General features: G+C 37.0%; 1 protein-coding gene across 2 annotated transcripts; it reads right to left on the reverse strand.

Moving 5' to 3' along the window:
* Window positions 1–10,136: 10,136 nt before the first annotated feature.
* On the reverse strand, window positions 10,137–15,226 carry sec22c (SEC22 homolog C, vesicle trafficking protein). Of its 2 annotated transcripts, XM_083529661.1 has the most exons (8): window positions 15,014–15,226; window positions 13,752–13,906; window positions 13,346–13,560; window positions 13,052–13,215; window positions 12,646–12,825; window positions 12,136–12,254; window positions 10,828–10,893; window positions 10,137–10,736 (listed from the first exon to the last, which is right to left on the reverse strand). In XM_083529661.1, the coding sequence occupies exons 3-8, from the start codon at window positions 13,525–13,527 to the stop codon at window positions 10,536–10,538; spliced, it is 912 nt and encodes a 303-aa protein (XP_083385787.1). In that variant the 5' UTR covers window positions 13,528–13,560; window positions 13,752–13,906; window positions 15,014–15,226; the 3' UTR covers window positions 10,137–10,535. The 2 variants fall into 2 exon arrangements, with proteins under 2 accessions (XP_083385787.1, XP_083385786.1); XM_083529660.1 differs by lacking the exon at window positions 13,752–13,906 and having other exon boundaries at window positions 15,014–15,224.
* Window positions 15,227–15,655: the final 429 nt, after the last annotated feature.

A 15,655-nucleotide genomic window follows, 5' to 3' on the forward strand; every position in this document is an offset into this window, starting at 1 on the left:
CCATGTCCACCTGGACATTATAAATAATTTATGATTAACCTTTCTACAAAAAAATTAAATAAATAAAAAATGGAGCAGTCTGTTATAATGTAAGATTTTTAGTAAAAGTCAGACACAAAGTAAAATCATACCATTGGGTGTTGGGTTCTTCCTTCTGATTGGTCAGAAGTTTACTTATTAAGCGAAGAAATGATCGCACTGGTTCTAATACATTGTTGGTTCTAATATTATTGTTTGTATATAACAGCTCATTCACGGGGGCGTAGTATAATAGTATAGTATAGAATACATGATAAACAATCTGTATCTAATAAAGTGCTATTTGACAAATACAAACGTATTAAAAATTACAATGACATTCACTTTAGAGGAAGTAGTTCCAGTCATCTTCAGTTTAATAATATCCGTTTCAGGTCTATTTAAGATCTAATAAACATATAAAAAGGAAAAGTAAGCTTAATTTGGTGATACATCAAATTCACTCGCATAGCTATAGTAGATTTTAAAGATCATTGTAGCAAGCTGGTGGAACATTAGAGGCACCGAGGCTTATGGCTTTGCAGCCTAATTGTCAGTCTTTAGTCTGTGCTCTCATCGGCTCTGCTTTAGTCTTTGCAAAGCATCGTTTGAGGTTGAGCATCACTGAGCTGTTGAGTTCTTGCTCACTGTATTTTCTGGTACTGCTAAAGTTTCCTCTGTTCCAAACACCTGGATGAATCCATTTAAAATCACTTTAGCATACATTTAATTATCTCAGCTCGGTTATCAGCTTAAGAATCGCATCCGCACCAAGAGACATCCTGATTTATTTTCCTGCATATACAGTCATCTAACCACTACTGTTGCATCTAATAAATCCTCATGACTCTACTAACATGACAGTTTTTAGATTGCTAAATTAGAGGCTGAAAAGCTTTTTTTAAATAGTCTATGTATTCTGTGTTAGTGTTTAAACGGGAACATTGTAAATGTAAAATGTAGTCTAAATGTTAGTCAAGTTGTTATGACTCTAAACTGGAGTATCTTTATTGTTCTGAACACTCACAGCGCCAGAACAGCTGCTTCCTCCAGACTAAAAGCCATAGCTTCCAGAAATATTATACCCATAGGAGAGACTCTGGGTTGAGGAGTGGAAAGGATTTTAATAGGCTTATGTGCTGGAATCTTTCCAAGGAGGAGAATTTTACACAACATTTCAAGATCAAATGCCTTCAGAACGCATCGACGAAGGATTTTACCTCCACGCACATCAAGGGAAGAAACAACTGCATTCATCTCTTTCCCTCACTTGGACACTAAAAATCACTTTTTTGTTCATTTGGCAACCTGCTAATCCTGATAGCATCACCTAAAAGAGTCGTGCTGTGCTGTAAAACTTTAAACATGTCTGTTTTTCTCACGTGGCATCGAGCCTGACGTGAGCCGAGCGCTGGGGATAACTGACGTGCTTGGAATTCAGCTCAGCACGGCACTGGCATGAGCTGTGAACCAAAGCAATAGATTAAATGCATAAGCAGCGCGCGACAGGTCCAGACTGAGTCACTTTGATTAAATTGGGTGACTCACTTCGCCGTATTAAATTCCCAACTACACTATTCTTCAGTGGGGCATTTCCAGCACAATGATGGCTGAAGATGGCTCTATAATGTTAGGGCCAATCAACACAAATTATAATCATTCTGCACACAGTCAAAGCTTCTATGGTGTGAGGTCATTTTGGTGCCAGGTAGACATGCACCGATAAATGGTTATAGGATATATTGGAGTGGTTGCACTTCTGAGCGGATGAAGTACACAAACCAGGTATTTGAGTTAAAGTAGAGATACAGTAGATAAAACATTACTTCAAAAAGTAAATGTGCTCCCTTTAAACTTTCACTTGAATAAAAGTACAAAAGTATTTGAATTCAAATATACTAGTATCCAAAGTACTATGATTTAGCACCAAAGGGCAATCAAAACAAGGTAAAAAACAGAGCACTCTACCCTGATTGGTGGCTTGCTGTGTGCTTGACCAGATTTTATCCACTCTTACATAAAAGGGAATGACTGATTTTACAGATACGTGTAAAATACGTTTTCAGATACGTGAAAAAGCAAAAAACATTGTTTAGGTGCCTTCCAACTAAAATACATTTTAGAATTTTTTTCCGAGCATTACAGTCTATTTTACACCAATATTTATCGATATTTATTCCAATTTGGATAAATCTTTCATTTCTATGCCGTTACAAAACCCTTACACTCAAAACTCCTTTCATAAAAATGTATTCATCTGAATGTTATCTTTTAAAAAAACTTCATCATATAAACAGTTACACACTTTTCCAATTAGCCTGATTAAAGGTGTATTAATTAAACTCCATTAAACAGTGCTGGGATGCAAACCTTAATTATAAACCTATTTAAACGAACCTTCTACTAACATTCTCCATTATAACATTCTCTATTAATGTCTTGTAAATCGGTTTGTTTAAAATCCCAGACACTCGTCAAAATCTATGGCCTGGGTGTTTTGTTTTTAATTCAAAAGTTAACGTGACGTGAATTTAATCTCGCCACATGACTAGTGCCAAGATTTCAGTATGAGGAAAAAGTGCTTTCTAGACAGGGCACCTATCGATTGAGCGTAATGAAGGGTTTGATATTAAACGAGCAGTTCAGCGACCATCTCTTTAGAGAAAACGAAGTGCTCGCCAAAAGCATCCCATGAGCATCCACAGCGACAGAAGACCTATAAAGAAGACTTCATTTTGAATTATTTAGAGACAAGTTATTCATAGTCACAAGATGCCATTTCAAAAATAGCCCTGGTGTATACTGTGTGTGTGTGTGTTTGGAGGGGGGGAAGTGAAGTGAAGTGCATGAAGGGATGATTTAATATGAGAAGGAATAATCTTCCCTAGAAGCAGTACACAAGACAGATTGCTGACTTGAATGGCCAAAGAGCTCATAAAACATTATTGTCAGTATGGGATTGTCATTTGCATATGTTTTCAGTGCATTCCAATTACATTTACTTTCTTTTCTTTTTTCTTTTTTCCAAGAAAACAATATACCAGGTCTAAATATAAAATGATCAAAAAACCACATCATCAGAAATTACCAAAATGAATATGCAAATTTAATTTGACTTTGTGGCACCTTTTATGAATATGCATTAAGAAAAATATCCCATGCAACGTCATATGTAAAGAAAAATAATCCGCACAATATATATATATTTTTTTACCACAGCAATTTGTCAAAAATGGAACTGCGATGAATGAACATTCAGAGCCACCCAGATAAGGATCAGTTACCTTTTGAGTCTGGTTCCTCAAGTTTTCTTCCTCATGCCATCTCAGGAAGTTTTTCCTTTTCACTGTCACCACTGGCTCGCTCATCAGAGATAAACAATTATAAAGGAACAAAGGTATAAGCAATACACTTTGTTCACATTCCTTTATACATCCTTATAAGCAGATAATCTGTGTAAAGCTGCTTTGAGATAATGTTCTATACAAATAAAACTGAATTGAAATTAATTTAATGTTACAGTTTGGATCGTCTTCAAGACAAGTTTCTGTTATCAATTATGTTGTGGCACCTGTAAACAGTAGTTCCCTCACCAGCCTCTCTTTTCTCTCTGTGTTAAAGTTAATATAAAAATGATAAGCATTTTGTCACATTACCGAGAACCACAAAATGTATCTGACAAACTTCTGACACTTGAGACTCCTTCCAAAAATCGAACATGAACCTATAAAAAAAAATCTTATTTCACACGTATACTGTACATGACAGTACACTGAAATTCTTTCTTCACATTGTCAGTCATACAGGGCCCCTGGAGCAGAGAGAGTTAAGGGTCCTGCTCCAGGCCCCAACAGTGGCAGCTGGGTGGTTTTAGAGCTTCATCCCCCAACCTTCAAATGAGTAACACAAAGCCTTAATCACAGAACAACTACAAATGATTAAATGCTTTGTCCAGGCAGATTCAAGAGAAGCCATTAGTATTGTGATACTATTGTTATAACACTTTTTCCCTTTGACCTTTTATGAGAAATTATTAGCTAGTGTAAATTGAAGCATTACATTTAAAGGCCGCCTAATAAATAAAAGCTGATGTCTAGACGTGAACACAGTTCAACAGGTTGTGTGCAAAATTCCCTGAACTCGATGGATAAGTCATTAGTCACAGTCACTTTGGCTACGTTTAATCCCACACTCTTCTAAATGCTGCTCTAAAATTAGCTGTTAGTTGTCAGAGCGTGTTTAGACTAGCCTCAGGACACATTGTCAGACGTTAGCCAGTTGCACACTCCAGATTTAAGGAGAAGGTTTATGTCTTGGCTTATTTCTGCTCTGAGAGTCTAATCATAGAGGTGAGGATTTATAAGATCATTCCAGCTCACGAAAATCCACATTTATTACGATGCAGCATGGCTCAGTCATGAACGTATTGCTTATGGGAATGTTCAGTACAACTGAGCAAAACTTAAAGCTTTCACATTTAAGAATATTACAACCACTGAGTCATCAGTCGTCTTCGTTCGTAGTCTTTGTGTTTTATTTAAAATTGTTTTATTGATCTGATCTAATCTGTGGGTGGGGGATCTGAGTAACAAAGAAAGAGACAGACCAGTTCATGTTTATGACCTTTATCCTATAAAATCTACACATACCTATTCAGTAGTCAAGAAAGAAAGGTGCTATTTGCTTGTCAGAGGTTTAAGGGCCTTGCTCATGGGCCCAAGAGTGGCAGCTTGGGGATACCAGAGCTTGCACCCCTGACCTTCTGATCAGTAACCCAGAGCCTTAACCACTAAGCTGCATGTAAGTCAAGTGTAATAGTGAAATATATCTGCACACAAGTATAGGATTGGCTCTTTTTTTTTCATTTCTAATACAATCCTCACAGCTAGCTCATTTATATGGCATCACTGATGATTGCTTCTTATATTTAATATACACCGATCACCGATTATCTCTTTATCATGGCACCTGTTAGTAGGTGGATATATTTATTAGGCAGCAAGTAAACATTTTCTCCTCAAAGTTGATGTTAGAAGCAGAAAAAACGTACAAGCGTAAAGAGTTTGAGGGCCAAATTGTGACGTCTAGACAACTGGGTCGGAGCATCTCCAAAACTGCAGCTCTTGTGGGATGTTCCTGGTCTGCAGTGGGCAGTATCAAACAAAGGTGGTCCCAGGAAGGAACAGTGGTGAACCGGCGACAGGGTCATGGGAGGCCGAGGCTCATTGGTGCACGTGGGGAGCGGAATTATTTATTTTACATAACAAATACTATATAGAGTGAACGTCTTGTTTTTATGTTGCAAGAGCTTTACAGGTGTAGAAATGTTCATATCTGTAGAGAAGTTTCAGAATTTCTTTAGGGGAAAGTCCGAGATTTTTTAATGATCCAAAGTCCATGCTGTAGTAACACTTCACAACAATCCTACTGTATCTCTCTGACCACCAGAGTTCATCTGTTCCTCAAAGCATGGTGTACCAAAGCTGACCTGCATGAGGCAAGGACTTCTATAGGATCCTCTATAAGCTGGTGTCTTTTTTTGACTTCTCTGCTCTAAGACTATACAATAATCAGCTCTGAGGGTTTTGCGTGCTGAGGAGGTGAAAAGTGCATGCAGCTATAGCATCAAACCCACCCACTAATTCCATCTCAGCTCAGCGATAAAAGCAAGCCTGTCCAAATCCTCACTTCGGATTAGATCAAGTGAGAGCCAAGAGTCAGGGGATAGAAGTCTTAATCACAGTATCGTCTGGTCAAAATGTTTCTAGGGGACAGGATGATTAAATTATGGACAGGAATATATCAAATACCAAAATCAATGCATTTAATCAGCTACAAATTGTATTTTTGGAAAAATGACTCTACTTTATTATGCATCTGTCAAATATTTTAAACAAAATCTTTTAGAGGAAGTGTTGTGAATTTGTCATGTCGCCTAACAGCAGTGTTGCACGTTGAAACTGTGTATTCAGAGCGCCCTCTAGTGTTTAAACACAAAAAACTCTTTAGATCAATTTAATTCTGTTTAACTTTACAGATTTTAACAACAGAGATTGTCATAAAGGAGCTGTAACAGAAACCCGAATGTAGATCGGGCAAAGAAAGGAAAAACCCTGAAATGGAACAAAGAAGAAACTTTATTCAATTCATTTCAAGAAAAAGCGTTTGCGTCTTTGTAAACAAAACTGCAGGCCCCGTTATAACTATGTACACACTTCAGGTGGCTTTGAAAACTCTAATAAGAAGTCCTCGAGTGCAGTGGGTAAATCAGAAAAATATATATTTTTTCAAGGACACTTTTATTTCTACAGATATTTCAGTGGACAATTTTAGTTGGACAGAATGGAAAGAATGACACTGTGACACTTGACATTTTTTTTGTAATTGAATTCATAAAGTAGGATCCAATCACTGACAAATTCTTCCTGTATAAAATCTGTTTATAGCTCATGATAAAATTATTTCAGTTATGGCAGCTGTATCATTCGTTTGGTCAGGAAAATTCACAAATCAGTGACCATATTTCTATTAGAAAAAAAAAAGCAGTTATAGAGCAACATATACTGTTTAAGTATAATGGGAATAAAATGGCAAAAAAAAAAAAACCTGCACATTTCATTTAAAAGATATTTTAAAAAATCTACATTTGCAACCAAATTTATGATGCATATTAATTCATTATTTTCATTATTATCATCTGTAACATTTTGCCTGTAGGTAAAATAGGTTTATCGCACATCAGTAAACTTCCACACATGGTTAAATACTCAGAAGAATATTCATTTATATAATGATATGTCATGTGAAATATAGCTGGACAATCCTGATTCTCTGTAATGCTGTTTTTGGTAGATTTGATGTAACAGAACTGAATGCTTAATGAGACTAATTTTTATTCACATTTCAATAAATGAAATTTCTTGGCTGTTGGAATGTTTATAAGCATGTACTAAAGCTGCTTCTTCACTGTTAGTGGCAACTCAGTTCAAAAAGCAGGAGAGCCACTGCTGAGTGCTTGAGCAAAACCCTGAGGACAAACTGAATGTCTGTCCATATATATATATATATATATATATTTTATATACACACACACACAAATCTGAGTTACCTCGGAAACATACTAAGTGGCAGACTGCAAGTTTGTTTAGTCTCAGCCTTGAGAGCATTTTTTAAATCATTAGTAAACATAAAAACATACACAACAAAGCTGAAGACAGTAAATCTGCTATACGTGCTGGACATTAACTAAAATTAATCAACATTTTATTTCTATAGTTTCTTCCCTTGAGAAGATACTAAAATGGTTGCTGAAATCTGAGGGGTGCACTCACTTTTGTGAGATACTGTATATAAATATAAAACACATTAAACAGAATTATACATGTGACAAACAGTTTTATATCACACAAATAGAAAACTGTTCAGTAAAATTTTCGGTTCCGCCTCTGCAAAACTCCATCACATGGGAAAGAGAAGAAAAAAAAAAGGTTAAACTTAAAACCCTTTAAGGTTTGCGGGTTGTGTTTTATTACAACCCAGACTCCACCAGAAACCAATCTATAACTCTTTTCAGAAGCAAAGAAACCTTAAGAACACACACACACACACACACACACACACACACACACACACACACAAAAGGATCTTTACTCTTTCATTCATCTTCAGAGGGTTTTGTTCAAGGGTCCAGCTGTGGCATTCGAGCAGCTCTGGGATTTGAACTCAAAGAGCCAGAAGAGTACGCTGTGGTTCCAATATGGTCACGGACTTCCTGCCTCTGTTTGCTATTTTATACTGATTAGATGTGTATTTACCCTTTACCTTCAGTTCAACCTTCTATACAAGGCCCTATACTTCTGCTTGCCATTTGGTCCTGAAATGTTTTAGACAAAAATTCCTTGTCTTCATGGAGCTCAGCTCAGGGGAGTCAAACTAATAACCTTTGCGTCTCTGATACACAACCTACCACCAACTGATTCGTGACTCCATGTTTAAGTCAGTCTGATGTATTAAACTGTATAAGTGATGAACACGGCACTCCTTTTTCATGTCAGTGGTTGTTTGGTTTCTGTTAACTCAAACATACTGCATAAGAACACACAGGTAATTTATATCCGCGGATATAAACAGTACAATCTCAGCTCCTTCAATAAATAACAGACTTTGTACATCATGTAAACCCGCAGGAACATTCTATACATTTGCTGTCTAAATGGGGGGAGGGGGGGGGGTTGACATTTGCAATCATTTTCATGAAATACATATTACTACAGCTCAAACTTCTACTTTATACAAGTCGCCTCGCGATATTAGGAATGTAAAAATATAAAAATATGTTTTAATAAACTGGCATCTACAGTAAATTTCAAACGGAGATCACAGGGAAATGTGCGTTTGTAAAAATGTACTTCGCAGTCGCCTCAGCGTTCAGTAGGTTTACGAGCTTAAAGTCAAAGCGAGAGCGCGAGTGCCATTTGAGTTCAAAGTTACTCCAACGGTTTGTCAGTAAAAATGGAGCCCTTGAGGTTTTTGATTCCCAGGCCCGCCATATAACAAGATGTTAAATCGTTATTCAAATATAATCACACGCAATTGTTATCAAATGCTACAAAATGTACCTCTATATATAAAAGACGTGCTACGTGAAAAGACTGACGCATGTAGTATAAGACTTTTAACTGTTACCAAAACATATGGGATTAAAGATTTATTACAAAGCTTCTATATATCCACAAAATTACTGGGACACCTGACCTGTCCAGCCGTACGTGCACCTTCCCCGAACTGTTACCACAAACATATGTGATTTGATTTAAATGGGTTGAAGTGGAAGATCTCCTGCTATGGAGCTTTAACCTCAACCCTGTTGAACAACTTTGGGATGAATGTAAACGCTGACTGCACCGCAGGTCTCCTCACCTTCTCACCTACATCAGTAGCTGGCTTTACTAACACCCTGGTGTCTGAATGAATCTCACACAAATCTCCACAATCCCACTCCAAAATCTAGTGGAACATCTTCCCAGAAGAGTGGAGGTTATTGTAACACAAACAGGGACTAAATATAGAATGGGGTGTTACGAAAACTAATCAGGTGTCCACAAACACGTTTTTTAAAGTGTAGCACAAACGGTTTTCATACACCTGAAGGTTGCGTATGTAGGTTTACTGGTTTTAAATGAAATCTGTGAAACGTAGAATAAAATAACGTTACTGAAAAGTGTTTGCACTTGCAGTCATGACAGTGTGTGTAAGTAATTAGCTAGCTTAATTGGCTAGTCATGTTTGTCAGCTTGGTCTATGATACAACAGTCACCTGGGTAATGGTTAGTTATGTTAGCTGAAAATCTACTGGAAAAGATTTTCAAATATTTTTTCAGAGCAAACATAAAAACATAATAAACAGGTATTCAATGACTTAAACATAATACAGTTAAACTTTACTTTTCATTGAAAAGACCTCCTTTAGCTAAACAACAGCATGGAGGCTTCTTTCTGACCTTGTGATCCAATTCATCCCAGAGCAGTTTAATAGGATTTAGATACGGTGACTATGAAGGTCATTCCATGATAGATATCACTCCAGTCGAATGTTCGCTCTCTAAAGAACATACAGAGTTTAGTTGTACACTTCGGCTTAGAGGCTTGCAAAGATCTCCAGATCCTCTCACCTGGACCTTTGGTTTCCGTGTTACTATCGTAATAATTAGAAGAAGACGACTGGGTAATGCCAGGATTATAGCATTTTATACTTTTTGGAGGTTGGGTTGGATAAGGAGAGGAAAACCAACTTGCTGTAGATTCCAGAAAATACGGTAGCAATGAAAACCTTTAGTCAACATTAAACATACCACTTATACCGCCAGCTACAACATCAGCCTATTATCTTATCATTACACCTAAAGAAACGCCATTTTTACAAATTTCTTTGTAAACAATTAATTAGTGCAAACCTTTTTTTTTTTTACATTGTAATATGTCAATGGGAATTTGGACAATCTGTGATGACAGGCCCAATGAATTTAGCTTAACCTTAATCCAAAAGCCAAACTAGACACAGCTAGATCTTTTATAATACAAAAGTAATTAAATACCTGACACAAAAATGACATCCAACATTTTTCTTTTGGATTATTTCTCTAATCATTTTACACAACCCCTACAATGGACCATAGTTTGTCCTTAAAGTCCCTTTTAATAATCTCTGAACCTTATTACATTCAGAATGTGTTCTACACAAGTATAGCGATATGTGAAGAGTGAGAAAAAAAAAAAACCCTTAAAAATAATTTGTGTGATTTAAAACAACTGATACAAACTAATAGCATCTGTAAATCATTTAAATATACAAAAACGATAAAACTGTCCCACTGTTCATCAAGGTCAGTGGAATTTGGTCGTCTGTTGAAAACGGAGCATTTTGCTGAGTCAATCATGTGTCATGTCCTACCTGTGTATTGTATTTTCAGAAACAGCTGAAGACACCAGTGTGTGCGTTTGTGTGTGTGTGTTTAAGCTCACACGGCACAGTCCAAGCTCCTGTCCTGTAGCTTGCGGTTGAGGATGAGGAGGGTTGAGATGAAGGCCACAGACATGTGGAAGGCCAGCTGCCATATGTTCCTCAGGCCAAACAGGAATCCGTTACAGAGAACGATCACGGTGAGGAGTGTTAATGACTTAATCTTCTTCCGGGACGAGTGGAATAAATAAAGCTGGCACTGTGTAATAGAGAAAAAACGTGTGTCTGATTTTAAAACGCTACTCCACCGATTTCTTACTTTTTAAACACAGAAATCTAAAGCGAGATACCTGGCAAACGCAGCACACGAACGCCACGAGAAATGCCACGACATTCCATAATCCGTCGAAATCATCCTGCGAAAAAACATTGAAACTTGTTCAGTTCAAATGTATTTTATTTGATTAGTTCTATTTTATTTGTATTGCGATTTAACGATGGACACTGTCACAAATCAGCTCAATTAAAATCACTTTTTTTTTTTTTGTCCTATGTTTTATTTTTATTCTAACATTACGTGAAGATTGAGAAAATAAAATACAGTATGTGTGAAGTGAAAATACCCAGAACGTAGTTGTTTATCTAGTTTTCTCTATTTTTATAACATTTTTATACATCAAATATAAGATTATTTTTCTTCTTTCAGCCTCTCCCATTAGGGGGCACCACAGCAGATCATCCGTCTCCATACCCCCCTGTCCTCTACATCTGCCTCTTTTAAACCAACTACCTGCATGTCTTCCCTCACCACGTCCATGAACCCCTTCTTTGGTCTTTTCCTTCTTCCTGGTGGCTCCATCCTCAGCATTCTTCTACTGATATACCCCATGTCCCTCCTCTGCACATTTCCAACCCATCGCCTCTCTCACCTCATCTCCAAAACGTCCTACATGCGCTGTCCCTCTAATAAACTCATTCCTAATCCTGTCCATCGTCGTCACTCCCAATGAAAACCTCAACATCTTCAGCTCTGCTACCTCCAGCTCCACCTCATGTCTTTTACTCAATGCCACTGTCTCTAAACCAGACAACATCTCAGGTCTCACCACAGTCCTATAAATTTTCCCTTTTACTCTCACAGATACTCTTCTATCACAAATCAAAATGATTAAACTTATTAATTAACATAATAAATAATTAATTAAACATTTCCTTATTTTAAGCTTAAATTTTATTTTTGTGTTTTTGTTTCTACAAAGACACAATAGGATAAATGTTACTAGATTCTGGATATTGTAGATTGCAGAACAATTATAATCACAGTTTGACCAGAGCATATATATACATTTTATATTGTGTTCAATAATGAATGTATAATGATGCCCTTTTTAAGAAAACTGGGATTATAAAAATAGGTTAAACTTTGATTACAAAAAAAAAAAAATACACCAACCCAATAGAACCCAAAATATTACATTTCATTTATTTCAATCTTACAAGATACAAGATGTGACTAGATTCTGGATATCTTCACTTGCTGTCGCCGTTATTTGTCCTGTGATGTTAATAATGTGGCGCGCATGTAACAAAGTTTGTCCTAATTCGTGTATGGAGCTTCGATAACTCTATGAGGTGTGAGAGGTAAAATAGTTGTTTACCTTAAAGGTATACTCGATGAGGTGAATGCCCCGGATTAGATTGAGAGCAGCACACATGATGTTGAGGGTGAGTGAGAGGATTCCAGGAGCGGACACCGGCTCCAGCCTCTGCGTCTGACCTGTGGTGTATCACATTTCAGACATGATGTAAATAGTTTGCTGTAGTACAACTACAAGGATGCTATTGATTTGCTTGTTGTAATACTGATTCTATAGTAACATTTTATTCAGCAAAACTTCAAAATCGAGGAGTTGTGCAGCTTTTATTTTTTTTTTTTTTGCATTAATGGAAGGAGTCTCCAGTGTTAGAGGTTTTTTAACAGTTCATTTTTTTTCCACAGGAGTTTACTCTTCTTTGTGGCTGCTCGATACAATGATGGACTAGATTATTATTTTTTTTGTTTACAATGTGCTTCAATTATATCTCTATTTTTATGAACAGACATAGTGATCATTGGTTCCCTACGTCATCGTTATTTGCTGGGGAAAATGTAACAACGCGAGGCGAACCTGACGAGGCGGTCTGCTCAGCGTGGCCGTTCGCGACTCCGTTCCCGAGCTGTATCCCATCCATGGTGAGGACGTGGGGAGGACTGAGGCTGAGCTCCTCCTGCACTGTGGTCAGAGTAACTCCAAGAGCAGGACCTCCACTCTGGTTATAGTGCTGCTGTAGCTTCTGAATCACGCCGTCTGAGCAAGAAAAAATAAAAATAAAAACATTGTACACAAAGACATAAGACTTCATCACCTGACAATAATATTTTAACCAGACAAATTTTATATTGTTCACTAATGGTTGTATAATGAGAAGGTATTTCATTTGAAATATGTTCAGCTTTGCTTAAATAAGGGTATTTTATAAAAACGCTTCATGTGGGGCAGATGTTTTCTCCTGAGCATGCATCTTTACACTAACCAAAGTCCAGGAAAGGATATGGTCGGCACGCCTGGGCCACCGCTAAACCGTCGAAGGTGGATGTGAACTGCCAGCGAAGATCTTCCAGGAAGCTGAATGCCACAGCAGCAGATACACTGCACAAACACACACTCAGGTAGGCCACGTCATCTGACGTGAAGAAGCTACAACACACATGCACAAACTGTTTGAACAAAAATTTCAGTTTTTTTAATTATTATTATTATACACTGCATTACTATATTGATATCCATTTTTTTTATACTCTTAAAAAATAGTCTATTTAGTCCTCACTAGATATAGAGCTCATGGCCTGTGATGATCCCTCTCTCAGGAAGCGAGCTCAGCGATTTTGATATTGTGCGGATCTGCTGCTTTCTCTCCTGCAGCTCTCTGCTGTGCTGGAAGTCGGTGGAGGCGGACAGAGGGAGTCCATCCCTGAGTCTCGCCACCAACACAAAGACGATCAGTGACATGCTCGTTCACACACACCTGCTGCAAGACTCATCCTGATAAACAGAGCGATAGCAGGAAAAACATCAATCATTAGATTTAAGATTATTCCCTAATAACAATACATACTGTAGTCTTTTATTCGTCTTGTGTCACATTTTATGGTTACGTTCAACGTTGTGGAACGTTATTACATTATACACAGATCAGGCATAACATAATGACCACCTGGCAAAACAGTTCTGACCCGTCGACCATAAACAGCATTAACTTGTCTGTTGGATCGGACCACACGGACCAGCCTTCACTCCCCACGTGCATCAATGAGCCTCGGCCGCCCACGACCCTGACCCCGGTTTACCACTGTTCCTTCCTTGGAGGACTTTTTATAGATTCTGACCACTGCAGACCAGGAACATCACACAAGAGCTGCAGTTCTGGAGATGCTCTGACTCAGTCGTCTAGACGTCACAGTTTGTTCAATTTGCTTAAATCCTTACGCTCGCCCATTTTTCCTGCTTCTGACTTCTGACTTTGAAGACTTGCTGCATATTAAATATATTCACCCACTAACAGGTGCCATGATGATTAGATAATCAGTGTTCTTCACTTCACCGCTTATAATTTTATAATGTCATGTTATGCCTGATCGGTGTAGCAGGTATAAACCATCATTCCGTCACCATTTCCGCTTTTTTACTTTTCGAATGAAGTTAAAAGGACAAAACGACACAGCTTGTTATGATACTGAAAATCCTGAATGCCTTCAGTCCTTAATGGAAAGTTTGATGGCTTTTGGAGACTCCTTCTTTAAAAAAGAAAAGACGTCGTCTACGTCTCTCCGTCATGTCCCTGTGAATGAGTTGTCACTAGAGAAACTTTAATATAAACATTAATATGAACCTGTGATATGAGAAGCTGCTTCTATAGTTAATTAACCATATAAATACATTAATAATAAATTGGTCAATAAATAAATTAATTCTGAAATCAGAATCGTGTATCTCCCAATTGCTTACATGTTTCTTTTAATAATTACAAGAATAATGTAAGAATATTAAAGAAAACAAGTGCTGTTTCTTATTCTTTCTCTCGTTCAACTCAGCCGCTAAACGAAATATCGCGATACTTACTGTGCACCATTATCAAATATCGCGAGATCTTAGACAGCCGCACAAACGCTTGTGCAAAACAGGATACACAAACGAAGCACTGCAAGGGATTTTTTATTATTCCTATTAAAACATAAAACTAATACATTTACATTAGGGAACAGTACATGTAGAATATAGAGAAAGTCTGATAACACATGACAGACTATAATATTTGTTAAAATGCTGCCATATGTCATTGTTTTACTGTTGAATTATTTCTAGTTGTATTTTATTTATAATGATTTCTCACTCACGTATTTAGACAGTTACAGATGTGTATTAATTTATATGAATACAAATAGATCAACCTGCATCTTAGGTATCAGGTGCATGGATAAAGCTTAGTGTCTCTTACCTTAGGCATTTATTTCACTCCTTTAGCATGACAATAATCATAATAATAAAAATACAATGCTGCAGAATGTTGTATGGGTTAGTTTTAAGATGTTGATAATTCGTTTTTTTATGTTATACAGTGTAACATGTCTGCTCTTTGACAACCACCAGCTTTTTTTGTATTTCTCTCTGCGTTGTGGGGAGAAACTTGAACAAACACACGCCGTATCCCAAATAACTCGATATTAAATATAAGTGCACTACACTGCAGGGTGCAACAGCCGTTATTATACACGGCATACAAAGGGCTCTTATTGAGGGAGTAGGAAGGGGATTGAAACTTAACACTTTGTAACTTCCTGTTAGGACGGAAGATGTTTTGCCAATTTTAATATAAAAGGCGCATATAAGGCGTGAGAAGTAAGTATTTTTATTATGACGTTAAAGATAAAAAAAAAAAAATAAATAAAAGTAAATAAATATAATATATATAAAGACATGTCAAGAAAAGCGTTTACTTTTTTTATTTTGTATTTTAAGACAAGGCTGAACATGAAGATAGCGTGAGTTTTTAAAACATTTGAAACATCATAAAAATATTTTTTAAATGTAAACAAAACATTATATAGAACAATATATAATTATAAACACTAACTCATTG

Source organism: Silurus aristotelis (genome assembly GCF_946808225.1).
Source record: "Silurus aristotelis genome assembly, chromosome: 25".
Taxonomy (NCBI): Eukaryota; Metazoa; Chordata; class Actinopteri; order Siluriformes; family Siluridae; genus Silurus; species Silurus aristotelis.